Source organism: Stegostoma tigrinum, chromosome 8, assembly GCF_030684315.1.
Source record: "Stegostoma tigrinum isolate sSteTig4 chromosome 8, sSteTig4.hap1, whole genome shotgun sequence".
NCBI lineage: Eukaryota > Metazoa > Chordata > Chondrichthyes > Orectolobiformes > Stegostomatidae > Stegostoma > Stegostoma tigrinum.
In genome coordinates, this window is record NC_081361.1 from 42,932,191 (window position 1) to 42,950,616 (window position 18,426).

At 39.5% G+C, this 18,426-nt stretch overlaps 1 protein-coding gene across 6 annotated transcripts in view; it reads right to left on the bottom strand.

Moving 5' to 3' along the window:
- Window positions 1–2,301: 2,301 nt before the first annotated feature.
- The window catches only part of axdnd1 (axonemal dynein light chain domain containing 1), a 139,398-nt gene continuing 123,273 nt past the window's right edge, over window positions 2,302–18,426 (bottom strand). For 4 of the 6 annotated variants that reach the window (XM_048539705.2, XM_048539706.2, XM_048539704.2 and 1 more), the window contains 2 exons: window positions 10,430–10,575; window positions 2,302–2,466 (listed from right to left, as the gene is read on the bottom strand). In XM_048539705.2, the coding sequence (XP_048395662.2) occupies window positions 2,357–2,466; window positions 10,430–10,575 (256 nt within the window). In that variant the 3' untranslated portion in view covers window positions 2,302–2,356. Of the gene's footprint in view, window positions 2,467–9,435; window positions 10,576–18,426 lie in introns of those variants that run through there. The other 2 variants (XM_048539707.2, XM_048539708.2) reach the window with 2 other exon arrangements.

The window sequence follows — 18,426 nt, forward strand, 5'->3', positions numbered from 1 at the left end:
CATAGGAGGTGGAAAAAGGAAAACAGGAAAAAACAGTTCAATAGCACCACACTAAGCCACTGAAGTCAATGAATTGTTTGCTTTCGGTTTCTTCCCATTCTTTGTCATTCTTTGCTGTTGAGATGAGGTCATTTTCACACTGATGCAGTTTCCCATTCACCAGTTGAATATTAGCCTTTCAGTATCTCTAAAGGTACCTTTGTTTTTCCTTTATCATAATGGGGTTTGCAGAGAAAGGTGGATAGTCCCCTCATTGAGAACTATTTGTCTCTGTGCTATCTACATTGGTCTCACTATTCCAGGAAAAGGCAAGTCACAACATGTTCCATCACTGCAGAATTGCCTTGGTTTAAAGCAGTAGTTATCTTTTATAGTCCAAGGTCCAGAAGTAAAGGAAATTTAAAAACGCAGTCCAAAGAACATCCTGCATTTATTTCATATAAATAATAAATAAATAAATAATTAATAAAGCATCCCAAACTGTGTCATAGGAGTGTAAGCAAGCAGAACAAAACATTTGTTAAGTAGAATCACAGAATCCCTACAGTGGGGAGAGAGATCATTTGGCCCCTCAAGTGCACATGGACCATCCAGAGACCATCCTGCCCAGACCCAGGCCCCTATCCTATCCCTAGGACAACCCCACATTTATCGTGGCTAACCTACCTAACCTGCACAGCCCTAGACACCACAATCATTTGACCACGTCCAATCCACCTCACCTGCACATTGTCAGGCTGAGAGAGAAACCAGAGCACCCAAAGGAAACCCACACTGGTAAGGCTGGAAATGTGCCTGAGGGTGGAATTGAACCCAGGTTACTGGCATTGAGAGGCAGTAGCGCTAACCACTGAGCCATAGAGGGTGGCTAAACTCTTGAATAGAGAGGTAGTTTTGAAGGAAACCATAAAACAAAAAGAGATGGAGAAGTGAACAAGCTTGGGGACAGAAATTTCACTACTTAGAGCCTGTAAAGTCAAAGGCATAGGCCCAGATGATGGGATGAGTTGATATTATGGTGGTTTAAAAGGGTTGGGAAGAATGCCCAGTTGAGCATATTTTTAACAGACCTACACTGTATTTTCAGTTCCTCAGTTTGCATTTTCGCATTGCATGAGTTAAGCTAAGAATCAATGAGCTTATACAAACGTCTGCTTTTAACTATAATGCCCAAGAACTTCTGAATTACTACTTCCCAAATTATGCTTAATCTGGATGAACTGAAATCAAATAGAGCAAATTCATTGCAAACTTTAAAGGCGAAGTGAATTGCATCCGTTACTATATTACACTTAACATCCACAATTATATTAGTTCAATAGTTCCTTTGCTTGAGCTGTTTCCTGCACACACAACTGGCCACAGCTCCAGGTTGGAAAGGCAAGTTCAAGCCTATTACACTCATTGTTTAAATGACCGCAGGTGACTGTGCAGGTATATGAGAAGAGAGAAAAAGTGTTGCTTACCTTTGGTCTCCAGCTCTGTTCTGAAGGAAACCTAGTTTCACCTACCTTTTATATGGCATCTTTATTCCTGGAGGCCCATTGCCTCTGGTCCAGACATGAACTGATTATGTTCGAATACACTGATTCATGAGAGATTTTACATTCACAATCATTTTAACGTTAATTGTGCATTGATGTATCAGAGAATATCCAGAACAGAAAGGGGACTAAATCGTTTTCACTCATTCTGGAGAAAAACAGGAGGTGTGAATACAAGCTTTTGCCAAACATTGCCAGAATTCCCAAAGGACCAAAGTGCTATCAACTGCATGTAGTCCCCATATATTAACAAGATGCAGCACCTCAATGACAAGGGCTATCTCTCAGTTAATGTGCCGTTGGTGTGAGACAGGCCACAGAAGATCCTGTTGGTCAATGCCCACTATTCTGGTGTTAACCCAGTTGCATTCATCTTGTAAATGGTGTGGGCATACACCAAAATATGTAAATTCATCAGGATAGAGGGCAGGTTCAGAGGCACATTCATACCATGGGCTGGAGGTACCTCTGCCATGACAAAGGTTACTCCCCAATTGGTCTTTTCCAAAATTTTTGGCCCTTAGCATTTTAAGATCTGTTTTAAAAAAAGCAATTCCTTTATTTCAAATCAACAGTGTTTAATACTGATTTGATTCCTTTGTGAGAAAACTACTTGTAATGCTTTCTTGGCCACAAAAGTCAAAGTTGGAATATATTTTCTCTTACACCAGGACTTCAACTTCAAAGCAAATTAGCTGACCGACATTCAAAACATGTATCATTAGTAAAGAAAACACAACATAGAATTGTGGGAAAAAAAATCATTTTTATGTAAAGATATATGATGATGTCAAAACATTAAGCAATTAGCATCATTTTTTAGGTTTAGTTTTGCTACTTTTGCTGCTTTTTGTTTTGGCTGATGCTGGTGTTGCAACCTTCACAACAGATCGAGCAGATACAGTTCTGGTTGGCAATGGACCTAAAAGTAAAAGGAATTATTATTAAACATACCATCACTGAAAAATTTAACAAAGTACATAAAACTTCCATATGATAATGCAGAACGTGAAAGCAAGTTCGCAACCCATTTCATACTCTGCCCAATTTTCATTTCAGAGTGAGTAAGAATATTATTTATCAAGTTCTGTTGAGTAGAAGGTTCTCCAGCCATAGGCAGAATTGAATGGTGGTGGTCAGAAATAGTTGTGGCAAATTTTGAAGCCTGGAATTCAGTGCCAACATGCAGTTAACTATCTATTATCATAGTTTCCATTTCTTTAAAGTTGAAAGCATTAACAGTCACTCAGAAAGTTGGTAATTTTCAGTCCCATCAATGTCACAGAGTATAATGACCACAGGTGGAACTCAGCAAGTTCCTGACCAGTCCAAATAGCAGAGGCCTCGCATTGTCAGTAATCGGTCAGCTTAGCCAGTGTCAGCATGCCCAATTTTTACTTTCTTTGTGCAGGGGTGGGGCGGAGTCATTGTACATTGGCAGCACTGTCAGCAAGGTGGTCCTTGCCATTCCACAACTAATTCTGTCCTCAGCTTGCCCCATCCCTGAGTTAATTAGATGGAGTTGGGAAACCAGCAGATTTCTTGCTAACTCTACAAACCCCATCGCTCAGCCCACACCTGGGTTGCAGAATCAAATTCCACTTCATAGGTGTAACATGTTAAAACAATATCTTGATCTCCCCTAGATGTTTTGCAATGCATAAACTTCTCATCCGGAAAAAAATATAAATACATCATAAAAATTGCAATCAGTTCGAGTATCAAAATGTTTTAGCTCAATCTTCAAGAATCGTCACAGTTTTTCAATTCCTGACAAATGTTACTCAATGTTCTTCACTTCCTGAATCAGTGTGAATTTTCTTTGTCCTGCTCATATCTTCTAATATATGTCAATATTTTTTAAACCATTTAAAATAAATTTGGAAACCTAGATTTGTCTTGGCCATAATGCATGACACTCCAGGAGGAAATTAGGAGGAAACATGACAAATCAAATACTTCTGTTTATCAAATGTTAAAATGTTGACAGAAGGAAAGCTGAGATATGTGAGAAATTCTTAAGTTTTAAAGTCCTGGGAAAGAACGGCAGTGTCAATGTGGTGTGGAGCTGACAGTCGATGCTTCAGGTCAGGACTCTTCATCAGGACCCGTACCTGCTGTGATCCTCCAGCTCCACACCGTATTGACTCTGACTCCAGCATCTGTAGTTCTTGCTATTAGATTAGATTGCCTACCGTGTGAAAACATGCCCTTCGGCCCAACAAGTTCACACTGCCCCTTGAAGCATCCCACCCAGACCCATCCCCCTATAACCCACACATCCCTGAATACTACGGGCAATTTAGCATGGCCAATCCACTTAACCTGCACATCTTTGGACTGTGGGAGGAAACCGGAGTGCCCGGAGGAAACCCACGCAGACATGGGGAGAATGTGCAAACTCCACACAGACAGTCGCCCAAGGCTGAAATCGAATCCGGGTCCCTGGTGCTGTGAGGCTGCAGTGCTAACCACTGAGCCACCATGCCGCCCAAGAATGGTAGTGTTACAAGTCTTGGAATTTATCAGTTTTTTAAGTTGCTTTCTATTTTTTCAGCTTGTTTCTCCAGGACATGGCATTAAACCTGTTGTTCTTTCTTTCTTGAGTCAATCAAGTTTCATTTGCCACTGCTCACATTTTACAATAAAAGCCTAAATCTTTGCAACCTTGTAACTTGTGAAACCCATAGCTAAAAGTCCAATAGTCATAAAAACACCAAGAACAATTAAGGAAGTAGGAGAGATGAGAAATATCAAACGCAGCATCCAGGAGATACTTTGTTTTCTAACACTTTCAATCATCCATTCTTGGGTTTAATAAAAGTTAACGCATATCTACACAGTAGCACAAACCCCACGCTTCGAACAACATTAAAGTGTGTAAAGACAATTGCATCAAATAACGACCAGCATTTAAATTAATCGTGCCACTGTTAAAATGTGCTTAAATTCTTACCAGTTAAATTTGAATTCTATTCAATTGATGGAAGAAAAGTTGCTCAACAATTAACCATGACACTAAACAAATTATGTAATTTTGTTTTCTTTCCAAAACTATCATGTGCCAAATGACAAGCTCCATAAACTGATCAAAGCTTGAAATTTTCTCGATCCTTTGAATAAGCCAGTTATTTCCTCATGTTTACAAAATATATATCTAAAAATTAATTTACATAAATTACATAATCTTGAGAAAACTCTAAACTTACTCATAAAGGTTATCCATTGTATATTAGAAATGCTGCAACATTCTTCTTTGCAGGTCTGCCCTTCATTATGCAGCCCAGGACAAGAGTTCTGCTCTGTTCCCAGAGCTTGAATTCTTTAATGAAACCTGTTGATAAGTTCTGTGAGTATGAGAGAAGTATATCACAAGAGTTGGTGCTTTCACTTCTCCCTTGGAATGAATACAGCCAGAGTGATCATAGCCCACATGATTTAACAACCAGGTGAAATATTTGCAATAACAGTGAAGAAAGGAGATAAAAGTAAACAAATACAAATATAGTAATTTGCCCAGCACTTTAGGAAGTTAAAGTCACTGAACAGGTCTGATATTTGTGTTGAGATAAGACAAAGCATTTCATGAGATTATTTGGCATCACAACTAAAATCAAGCTTTATAACCAAATCAATCGATGAATCCCAATCTATCAAATAAGAAACTGGATACAATGGCAGGAATAAGATCCATCAAGGATAACCCCAGCAAGAACAGTAATCCACTGACAGAAGTTAAATAAGAGAAGAAATAAGACTTGCCCTGTAGGCAGTAGAACAAGCATATATATTTTCAAATGTAAGTCACTGGGAGAATAGAGTTTGAGGTTTACAACAAAAAGGAAATAATTACATGTATGTTAAACATATTTTCTAAAATGAAAGGGGATTTGCAATAGATTTGTGATGTTGGTTTGTTTCAGTCTCATTAACATACAGTAGTCTTACCTTATTTCCATCGCGTGTCCCTTTACAACAGTAAGATTGATACATCACAGCAATAGGCAAAAGCTTCATGCTGATCAGGTTGAGCAAGTAGAAACTATGCTCCAGACTCAGTTACTATGGAAAATTTTTCAATTCTATCAGAGATGCTATATGTTTTTGAAGTTTTAACCATATATAAATGGCCCGAAAGAACACAGATTATTTTAGGTGACATTAATAGCTATCACTATTAGCTTTGAAGGCTCTATCCTTCTTCACCCATTGACTTTCTCAGCATCATTGCTATACATGATCCAAAATAGAACTCCCAAATCACCTCTATTAACGTTAAGGTCCCCAAAAAATATTTTTCTTTTAGCAAGGTCCAATCAATACCCTAGGTCTAGGCATTTAAGTACTCAATCAAGAAACGGACATGCAGGTGAGATAATTTGCACTTTCACATTTGTGAAACAACATCCAGCAGTCAATATATCCAGAAAAAGAGATATTAATGGGAGAAGCTTTAACTAACAAAAAACAAATTCATCGAAGAATTCCAGGATGCAAATTATAATAAATAAGATATTGTAAAGCATATTGCTTCTCAACATCAATGTAATATCATGCAGTTATGCAATATAATTTCAAAGAGTGCACCTTCAGATGAATAAAATCCCACTCTCAGACCTTGTGCTTTCAGTCTGCCAAATGGAAGCCAGGCATCCTCTTTTTGGGGAAAAGAAAACCAGAAGGATTATCATAAACTTACTGTTCAAATTTATCACACAGGAGTTGACCTACAGCAATATCAGAAATTCTCTCCTCTCTTCATGAGTCTGCTTAAAGCCATATTTGATGCAAAATCAAAGGAAATAAGGAAAGGCAATGCTATATTAACAAACTGCATCTTGACATGCAGAGACAATTCCCAACTTTGTAGATGACACGAAGCTCGGTAGTAGTGTAAACTGTGACACTATGGAACTCCAAAAGCAGATGGACAAGTTGGTGGAATGGGCAGATAGGTGGTAGTTGCGGTGCAATGAAGAAAAGTATGAGGTAATGCACTTTAATTAGAAGAACATTGAAAGGCAATAGAAAATTGCTAGTACAATTCTAAAGGGCATCCAAGAGGAGAGGGGCCTGGGTGTATATGTACACAGATTATTGAAGGTGGCAGGACAGATGGAGCAAGCAGTAAAAATAAAACAATGTTTTTTGCTTTATTAATAGAGGCATGATGTCCAAGAGCAAGGAAGTGATGGTGAACTTGTATAAGACACTTGTAGCCCTTCAGCCCACCATGTCTGTGCTAACCACAATGCCTTTCAAAATAAATCTCATCTGCCTGCACATGATCCATATTCCTTTATTCCCTGCCTGTTCACGTATCTGTCTAATTACCTCATAAACGTTACTGTCATATCTGCTCCTACCACATTCCTGGCAGCCCGTTCCAAGCACCTAGCATCTTCTGTGTAAAAAACATTTCGTCACATCTCCTCAAACATTGCTCCTTTCACCTTAAATTGATGTCCCCTAATATTTGACATTTCCACCCAGAGAAAAAGACTCCAACAATCCACCTTATCCATACCTCTCATAATTTTGTACACTTCTATCAGGTTGCCCTTCACCTTTGACACTCCACCAAAGTCAATCCAAGCTCGTCCAACCTCTCCTAATAGCAAATACACTTCAATCCAGGCAAAAGCCTGGTAAACCTCTTTTGCATTATCCCCAAGGCCTCTGCATCCTTCCCATAGTGTGGCAACCAGAACTACATACAATACTCCAAATGCGGTCTAAATTAATGTCTTATATGGCTACAACATGACTTGTCAACTTTTATACTCAATTTCTTGACTAGTGAAGGCAAGCAAGCCGTAAGCTTTCTTTACTGCTTTATCCAATTGGACTGCTACTTTCAAGGAGCTGTGGACATGGGAGCCCAAGGTCCCTGTATAATTCAATGTTCCTAACAGTCTTGCTCCTAAGAGTTAAACTCCATCCGCCATCTCTCCGCCCAACTTTTCAACTGATCTATATCGTGTTGTATTCTTTGATGACCTTTTTCACTAACTACAACTGCAAGTCCTTCAGTGTTGTCTGTAAACTTACTAACCATACCACCCAAATGTTCATCCAAACCATTTATATATATTACAAACAAGAGGCCCCTGCACTGATCCTTGCAGAACTGATCACAGACCTTCAGTGAGAAAAACACCCCTCTACGTCTCCACTGTGTCTTTTGTGACTAAGCTAATTTTGCATCCAGCTTACCAACTCATCATGGAATTGTTAGGCCTCAGGTGGCATCACATTATAGGAAAGATGGGAACATATTGGGGAGAGCAGAAGCGATTTACGATAATGCCTCCAGGAATGAGAAACTTCAGCTATGGAGGTAGATTGAAGACGTTTGGACTGCTCTCTCCAAAGGGAAGAAAGCGGAGAGATCTGGACAGAATAGATGAAGTTGCTTCCGCTTGTAAAAGAAATGAACAAGGAGGCTTAGGTTTAAAGTGATATACAAATAAAGCAAGAATGATGTGAGAAAAATTATTTTCACATAGCAAGTTGTTTGGGTTTGGAATGCACTGCTTGGAAAGATGGTGGAGGCAGGTTCAATTATGGCACTCAAGAAGGCATTGGATAGTCTTTTGGATAGTAATGGTGCATCAAGGTATGGAGAAAAGACACGAGACTGATACTAGATAATAGGACTGGGCTAAATAACAGACATGGCGCAGGCGCAACAGAATGAATGACCTCTTGCTGCATCGTAAAAATTGTGTTCTTCACAACATTTATGAAGGAAACTAAAATTGGAAACATTAAATAATGGCTGTCTATGTGGAAATAACTTTGAAAAAATCCACTTGAGTCACATATAGTTAACAGTCTATGCTTGTGGCTTACACAAAATTGGGGCTTAATTTTCAGACTCTGCTGAGGTTGAGGACAGAGACTGGTAGAGTTCTGAAAACACCTGTGTCAGCCAATGTGTCAACTTCTAAACCTTGCTTCTGCCACCTCCAGTTGAAGGGAATGTGGAACACTTTCCATAGATCCATAGAATCCCTAAGGGTGTGGAAACAGGCCATTCAGCCGAACATGTCCACTGCGACTCTCCGAACAGCATCCCACCCAATCACATCTCCTTTTCCTATCCATATAAACCTGCATTTCCCATGGCTAATGTGCCCAATCTACATATGCCTAAATAGTGTCAGTAATTTAGCATGACCAAGGGCAATCCACCTAAGCTGCACATTGTTGGACTGTGGGAGGAAACCAGAGCACCCAGCAGAAACCCATGCAGATGCGAGGAGAATATGCAAACTCCACACCAATAGGTACCTGAGGGGGGGAATCAAACATGGGTCCCTGGCGCTGTGAGGCTATATTGAGATGCAGATTTAGGTTAAACTGATTGATGTTCCAGATCACTGAAGAATCATCTGCTGATAAGTTCAGGTGAGGCGGAGAAAACTCTCTTGGTCTCTGGATGGCGGTCGGCCAAGATTTAATATGGAGGTAGTGGCAGTCCAGAGGTAAGCAGTAGCATTGTTTGATTCTTTTGGAGTAATTGGCCATTTCTCATGCAAAACATTCTGTCAGGAAATTAAATGGCTGAGGCAGACTCAAGAAAAACTGATTTGGCAACAGAATCAGTTGGTAGCAAAAACTGCCTGGTCAAAATCTCTTCTGCTCATGCTGAAGAATCATAGGGAGTGTGAAATCAAAAATTGCATACAATGCTCATATTTATACAAGAAAAATCAGATCAAGATTTAGTATTTATGTCTGGTGATACTTAGTTCAGGAACAGACCTACGTAAACCGAAATTGAAAGAAACTCTCAACCAACAGTTAAGGAATGCAACTTGACACTGTGGAAATTACATTAAGGGCACTTAGAAATCTTTTGGGATTTTACACAAAACACAATATATTACCAATAATCACTTTATTTAGCTACAATTATAAAAATAAGATTAACATTATAACAGTCCAACAGTACAACATCATCATTAACAAAAGATTGGATCAAGCACATTAATTGTCAATTTTTAAAGGTATCAGTACACAACTGCACAAATTCAGAAACTTGAAAGATGACTAATCTACATTCAGGTAACTAACTTGCTTTTTATAAAAAGATTCAACCATTTTCATCTGCAAGAATATTAGGAGGATCGTTGATAGTTCAGAATGTTCTAATGATGTTCTGATATAGGTTTCTTTCGTCCTTACCTATCATCGCCTTCTTCCATGAGAACCCAGATTCTTCAGAAAATTTCCAATGCTCAAAAATCTTCTGATTTATTTGAACGATGGTGAGCCTTAAATAACTGAAGCTACTAGAACTGAGCTATACTTAGCTTCAATCAGATCAATCATAGAATATACTATTATTAATTATTTCAAAATATTAGTATTTTGTGTGATGGCCCTTCCATTTATCTTTCTTTAACTATGGAAGAGGACCAGAAATTATTACTGACGCAATGACAAAAATGAGCTTTGAATTATTGGTTTCAATACCAAAGATAAAGACAACCAGGACCTTTACCAGACATTGTGAAGGCAAACATTTTCTAGAAATAAAGTCTTCCTTTTACACTTTTACTACACAGATGGTCTATTTTTCTGTTGCTATGTGTTTGCACTATTCTTGACATTACGATTTTAATTTCAATGGTCTATATTCATTTAACTCATTTAAGGAACTAAACACCTTAAGTATTTTCTCAAGAAGGGTCTAGGCCAGAAACGTCAACCTTCCTGCTCCTTTGATGCTGCTTGGCCTGCTGTGTTCATTCAGCTCTATACCTTGTTACCTTAAGTAATGCTATTGTTTAAGATTCAAGATTCTCAGTGAGCAATATATAAATAACAACACTAATGGTGGCTATGAAACCTCTCCTCTTTCAACATAAACTCACTTTTTACTGGCTGTGGAATCTGGTTCTTTGATTCTACTGACTTCAACTGTAATGTTAGGTCCTTAATTTTATTCAAAGCCTCATGCAGACTTTCATCCAGAGATGTTGCCCGTTCCTCAGCAAACATGGCACGCTGTTCTGTTTCTCTATGAAAGATCAAGATTTCTAATCAATTGTCCAAAAACAAAACTGAAAATATCAAGTAGGCATGTGAAATTAACAATTAAAACAATATAGCTCTGTGGGCATATGGACTAGACCTGACAGATTAAAACAGGATTAGAAAACAGCATTCAAATGTATATCTGAATTGAGTATTAGATAATTCAAATTGAATGATTTAAAATACATTCTGCAGAACGTCCTGCAATATTGCTTAAACCAGCAACTGGTTCTCCATGTTACAAGTGTTTATGGGACTTAACCATAATGATTCCAGGTTATATGCTTGTTATATGCCGAGTTAGCTGATCAGTGAGGCTATGGTAAGTGCTAAAATTGGTTTCTGCATCCTTCTATTAGGGAAATGAGTACTGTCCATCATTTTTGTTGTCCCTGCTGAAAATGCGCTAGTAAATATTATGTGATGCAGTGACTTGGATTGAGCAGTGAAATACAGGTGAGGCTACTAATGCTCATTGATATTAATATCTCAACCAAACAGCAAGTGGCAGCAGCAACTATATGTGCATAATGAAATGCAAAAAGCAGGAGGTTGTTGGCTTAATTAACCTGCTTCTCTACAAGCTATGCCATAGTCGCATTTAATCAAAAAAACACATCATCAAAACACGTGGAAGGTGGGAAATATGGAAAATAAAGCCATTGCTAGTCCGCTCCATTTCAATTTAAGTTTTAATGCCATGGTAAGTTATTATTACTACTAATACTCAAGCACTGAAAAGAAAATTTTGCAAATTTAAAGTCTCATTGTTTCAGATTTTGGTCATTACTGAAGATTTAAAAAATCACCTCATGGTTCAGACTCTGCGCTTCTCACTGATGATTCTTCAATCTTATTGATAAAGGAGGTATACAGTTCTTTACCCTATTGACAAAATCCCACACATAATCTGTGGAGGGTGATGCATTTGAATGGTTTCTGAATTAAATCAATTAGCAATTCAAATATTCATAAGTTGTCCCTGGACAATATGATTGAAATAATCTCAAATTGCTTCAGCTCATGTTGTGGTGAAATGCATAATACTTCTGTTCCCTTTAGACTTGACTAATTCAAGGTATGTGTGGCTGGCATCCATTTTTCTATCCCTTGTTAATCTAAGATTATAAAAACTTCCGTGTCCACATTCTAATTTGCATCTAGTACTTTCAATAACTGTTCCTGGGCTCACTAACCTGGACAGGTTCCCAGTTAAGCAAAGTCACAATTCTAAATTCTCATTGGTTTGTAACTTTCTCAACTGCCTCACACTGTAATCTGTTTCAGCAATATAAACCTTCAACTTATTTGTGCTCCTCCAAATTTATGCAGGTCCAACTTTAATCGCTCTGCTTTTGGGAGTTCTGCCTACAAGCTGCCTAGGCCCTAAACTTGAATTAATTGTTGAAACCCCACTGTCTCTCTCTTTGTTCAACATGCTCCTTTTAATGCATTTCTTTTTCTTTAGCTAAGCCTTTGGTCATGTGACCTAATAGCTGTTGTCCAGCATCCTTTTGGGATAGGAATGGTTGTTGTAGGTTCCGGGGTTTAGATGTTTCAATTAAATCAGGGATGGTGGTGAAAGAGGGGGTGGTAGGGCATTGTCAGTCATGGACAGTATTGTAGTGGCAGGAAGGATGTTTGATGAGGACTCGTCCACTGAGGTAATATGGGCTGAGGTTAGAAACAGGAAAGGTCACCCTGTTGGGAGGTTTCTATAGGCCTCTGAAAAGTTCCAGAGATGTAGAGGAAAGGATTGCAAAGATGATTCTGGATAGGAGTGAAAGTAACAGGGTAGTTGTTATGGGGAACTTTAATTTTCCAAATATTGGCTGGAAACCCTATAGATCAAGTACGTTAGATGGGTCAGTTTTTGTCCAATGTGAGCAGGAGGGTTTCCTGACACAGTATGTAGTTAGGCCAACAAGAGGTGAGGCCACTTTGGATTTGGTTCTGGGTAATGAACCAGGCCAGGTGTTAGATTTGGAGGTAGGTGTACACTTCGGTGATAAAGACCACAGTTCGGTTACGTTTATTTTAGTGATGGAAAGGGATAGGTATATACCACAGGGCAAGAGTTATAGCTGGGGAAAAGACAATTATGAGGCGAGTAGGCAAGATTGAGGATGCATAGGATGAAGAAGGAAACTGCAGGGGTTGGGCACAATTGAAATGTGGACCTTGTTGAAGAATCAGCTAATGTATGTCCTTGATAAGCATGTACCTGTCAGGCAGGGAGCAAGTGGTCAAGCGAGGGAACTGTGGTTTACTTTAGTAGTTGAAACTCTTGTCAATAGGAAGAGGGAGGCTTATATAAAGATGAGGCGTAAAGGCTCAGTTAGGGCGCTTGAGAATTACAAGTTAGCCAGGAAGGACCTAAAGAGAGAGCTAAGAAGAGTCAGGAGGGGACATGAGATGTCTTTGGCAGGTAGGATCAAGGAAAACCGTAAAGCTTCCTACAGGCATGTCAGGAACAAAAGAATGACTAGAGTAAGATTAAGGCCAATCAGGGACAGTAGTGGGAAGTTGTGCATGGAGTCCGAAGAGATAGGAGAGGCGCTAACTGAATATTTTTTGTCAGTATTCACACAAGAAAAAGACAATGTTTTCGAGGAGAACACTGAAATACAGGCTATTAGACTAGACGGGAATGAGGTTCATAAGGAAGAGGTGTTAGAAATTCTGGAAGGTGTGAAAATAAATAAGTCCCCTGGGCCGGATGGGATGTATCCTAGGATTCTCTGGGAAGCTAGGGAGGAGACTGCAGAGCCTTTGGCTTTGATCTTTATGTCATTATCTTCAGGAATAGTGGCAGAAGACTGAAGGATAGCAAATGTTGTCCCCCTGTTCAAGAAGGGGAGGAGGGACAGTCCTGGTAATTACAGAGCAATGAGCCTATACCAAGTGTTGCAAAGGATTAGAAGAGATAGGATTTATAATCATCTAGAAAGGAATAATTTGATGAGGGATAGTCAACACAGTTTTGTGAAGGGTAGGTCGTGCTCACAAACCTTATTGAGTTCTTTGAGAAGGTGACTGAACAGGTGGATAAAGGGTAAAGCGGTTGATGTTTTCGTTAGCGGCTGTTTTCGTTAGAGAGAAGAAGGTTAAGAGGTGGCTAATAGAGACATATAAGATGATCAGAGGATTAGACAGGGTGGACAGTGAGAGCCTTTTTCCTCGGGTGGAGATGGCTAGCACGAGGGGACATAGCTTTAAATTGAAGGGTGATATATATAGGACAGATGTCAGAGGTAGGTTCCTTACTCAGAGCGTAGTAAGGGCATGGAATGGCCTGCCTGCAACAGTAGTAGGCTCACCAAGTTTAAGGGCATTTAAATCGTCATTGGATAAACATATGGATGATAATGGAATAGTGTAGGTTAGATGGGCTTCAGTTTGGTTTCACAGGTCGGCGCAACATTGATGGCCGAAGGGCCTGTACTGCACTGTAGAGTTCTATGTTCTATAACTAGGCAGAAACATTTTGACACTGATTCAAGGGCGGATTGCATGTCGAAGTGTTCTGGTGGTAAGGTCATCAACATCAGGCATGATAACAGGAGAGTGGTCGATATGCCCACAGAGCAATGAACATGACACAATAAAATTATTTTAAAATAACGTTTAGAGGTGTTTGTAACATACCATATTCAGTTTTAGGAACATAGGAACAGAAGTAGACCATTCAGCCCCTCAAACCTGCTCTAGCATTCAATAAAATCATGCCTGATATGTGGCCTAACTCCATATGTCTGCCTTTGGCCCACATCCCTTGATGCCTTTGCTTAATTTGTCTGAGTTAAATTTAATAATTGAATTAGCATTGACTGGCTTTTAAGGAAGAGTCATAAACTTCCGCTACTCTTTCCATGTGGAAGTGTTTTGGCTGTGCTCGCTGGTTCTAGAATTCTCAACCAGTGGAATTAGTTTATCTTTATATACCGCGTCTTTCCCTGTTAATATCCTGAAGGCCTCAATTCGATTAACCTACTAAATTCTGGGGAATAAAGGCCTAATTTGTCTAATCTTGCCTTTTAACATAACCCTGAAACCGAGGTATCATCCATGTAAACCTGTGTTGAGCTCCCTCGAGAGCCAAAACATCTTTTCTAAGGTCTGGTGCCCACATCTGCTCACAGTACCGTAAAGTGGGGTCTAACTATGTTCTGAGCAAGGGTCACTGGACCCGAAATGTTTACTCTGATTTTTTTTCTTTACAGATGCTGCCATACCTGCTGAGCTTTTCCAGCTTCTGTTTGTGTTGGGGTTTAACTATGGTTTTGTATAAATGCAGCATACCCTCTGCATCCCTATACTCGAGTCCTTTAGCTATGAAGGAATGATTCCATTCACCTTCTTGACTATTCCTGCACCTATTCATGGCATCTTCAAGAGCTATGCACCTGAACCCCCAAATCTTGTGGGCATCACTGTACTTAACATTGTTCCTTCCAAAACAAATCCTGATATATCATTTCTCAGTCCGAAATAGATAACTTCACTCTTGCTCATATTAAAATCCATCAGCTTTGATCTGTCCATATCCTGATGTAATTTTAGGCTGTCACCAAGACCTCTGCTACCCAATTCTGTGTCTTCAGCAAACTTGGATACTTGACTATTTATCCCATCTTCCAAATCAATATTGAATATTGTGAATACTTGAGGCCACAACACAGATTCCTATGGTCCTATTGGACACCTTAAGTCACTTCCTGCCAGTTTGAATACTTACCCATTATTCCAGCTCTGTTTCCTGTCACTCAACCAACCTCCTATCCACATCAGGAATTTACCCTTCATTCTGTTGGCTTCCACTTAGCCAAGTCTCTTGTTTGGGACTTCATCAAAAGTCTTCTAGAAGTCCATATAGAAATCATCTGTTCACTTGCCTCTGTCTACTGCTTTTGTCACATCTTCAAGAAACTGAGGTTTGTCAAGCATGAATCTGAGCTGACTCTCCCAGATTAACTGAAAATTTTCAAGGTAGTCAGTTACTCTATCCTTGATTATAGACTCCAATGATTTCCCCACCACAAATGTTAGGCTAAATGGTCTGTAATTCCCCAGTTTCCACCTGTCTTCCTTCTTAAACAGGAGAGTAACATGAGCAAATTTCCATTCCAGAAGTACAACCCTGAATCCTTGGCACATTCTCCCCACGTCTGTGTGGGTTTCCTTCCAAAGTCCAAAGATGTGCAGGTTAGGTTAATTGGCCATGGCAAATGCACAGTTAGAGATGGGGTGGGTCTAGGTGGGAGCATTGATGAGAATGCACCTGGAGTATTCAATACAGAATTGGTGCCTTTATTTCAGGAAGAATGTAAAAGTGTTGGAAATAGTTCAAAAGAAAGTTTACCAGACTGATATCTAGAATGGGTGGATGTCTTATAAAGAAAGATTGGACAGGTTTGCAAGAAATGGAGTTTAGAAGAATGAAAGGCAACTTGATGAAACAATACAAGATCATGAGAGGTCAAGGCAGGATGCATGTGGAAAACATATTTCCTGTTGTGGACAATCTAAAACCAGGGGTCATGTTGAAATATAAGGGGTCACCCATATAGGATAGAGATAAGGAGAGGCTTTTTTTAGAAATACTCTTTCTTAAAAGACAGTGGAAGCAAATTCTTTGATTATTTTAAGACAATGGTTGATAGACTTTTGAAAAACAAAGATGGGGGGAGGTGCAGTGATGAAAGGTTATTGGCATAGGGTAAAAATATGGAGGAATCAGGGCAGCTGTGATTTTAGTGAATGGCAGAGTAGTTGGCCTACACCTGCATGAGTTCCTATATTTATATGCAGGTAGTGGGAAGTCAGCAATGCTACATGCAATATATGGCAGGAAGGTACATCAGGCCATTAAAAAGCTCTAAATCAAATCTGCATACTGCTGATTTGAATTCAATGCAGCCACTTGAATTAATTGAGCAGAGACTTTTGCCGTGCAGTGGTAACATCCCCACATTTGAGTCAGTGGGCCTGGGTTAAGTCCCATCTGTTCGAGAGGAGTGTAATAATATCTCTGAACAGGTTGATTAGAAAATAGGTAAATTAAATGTCTATGTATTCCATGCTGCTACAAACTCAAACATTAAAAGATGGTGATTTAGCAGCAAGATTCCTAACTATGGTAGGGCTATTAGGAAAAGTGAACCTGCCTTACATTGCATTTCAGTCTTTATTCAAAAGGAGCTTGTCTCCACTATAGTGCCATTAAGGTTCTCAGGTCTGGCTCACATCCAACATACTTCACTCTTTCTCTGAACTTGTGGCCTTTTATGTCTTGCAGACAGCAGTGCGATGTCAACTTTCAGACATTTATCAACTGGTCTCTCCCTTGCCTGACAGTACTTACAGTGGGTGTTTCTCTCATACATTCTCTGTTATGGAATGTAGAGGGCTCTGTTATTGAGAGGAAGGTGCCCGACACCCATATGACACAAAATCATGGTACAGTGCTGCTGCAGCATGCTATGCATTTTCCATCCAGTTAATCTCTCTCTGTTAAGATTCATTGTATGTTGTCTACCTCGTAGCAACACTGCTCATCATCCATTTATATTCACCTGATGGTGTGAAGGATGTCAGTGACCTCCTTCCAACATTGGTTACAGTTGTACCGCTGGTCCCTACAGCTGCTGACTCCATTGCTACCTCTGTCCAATCTTCTTGGTCAGAAGAGAGGTTGCCTTCTTATCAGTTAGGAACCAAACCTCCCCTTGGCCCCAACGCCACCTGCAGGAGAGCCTACAGGAAAGGTTTTCTGAAACTTGTGGTCATCCTTTGTCTGGTCCATGCTCTTCTGCAGCTCCCAGCTTCTTATTTTGCTCTGTCGCAACTGAAGGCTATAGATATTGAGAATGCAGGATGCTGGTATAGACGCTAAAGTATCAAAATCTTCCCTGTTATGGACCACACTAAACCTCTGCAAAACATATCAAGGAGACAGTCGGGATCCTAACTTTTATCTTATTTAAAGGCAACTGTATGGTATTATGTTCCAGGTGTGACTCAGTTGGTCACACAAACAACTAGGCTTTAAGCAAAACAGACTTTATTCTTAAACCACAGTTAAATTACAAACAAAAAAAAATGGCATATCTAACTCTATAAAAAGTCTTACTAAAATAATGCATTATTACTCTTCATTAACTGTTCCAATATAGCAGTATCCCATAAACACACCCTGGGCAAAGGCAAATTCAGCTAAACAGATTTCTCTCACTTGCTATTTATTCCAGTCCAAGAAAACAAACACTGACAGAATGAACCTAGCAGCAAACAAAGAGTTCAGGTTTTTTTCAGCAGCAGAGAAAGAGCTGTATCGAGCAGCTTCAAATCCAAAAATATCAACTTCAACAAATGAAAGCAGAAACTAAAAGCCTGGATCTGCATGAGCCTGACTCCACTCACTCATGCTTCTTTTGTTTACTTTTTAAAAAATTCAAAACTATTTACTCTACTTTCTATGGACCAGGTACCTCAGCGCCAGGTTTACATCACCCTTCTTCAGTGGAAGCAGGACAGAATAAATCCCTCTTAAAGGCACATTTTATCATGTCCCATACACCTCTTCCAGCTTGAAGCTGAAAGCTGATGTTTTGAGTTTCCACAGTAACTTGTCTCAGCTACAGTAAGAGAATAGTTTGAAAAGAAGCAGCCCAAGTAGGTCTGGCTAATGTTTAAAAATGGCAGCAGCGCTTGTAATTTCTGCTTTTGTTTCTGCACCCCATCAATCACTTGATTGAATTGGCCTTGCAAATTAGCTTCATTAATTGGCTATCTAACACATAAATTGTTCAGTCAGCTACTTCTGCCTTAAACA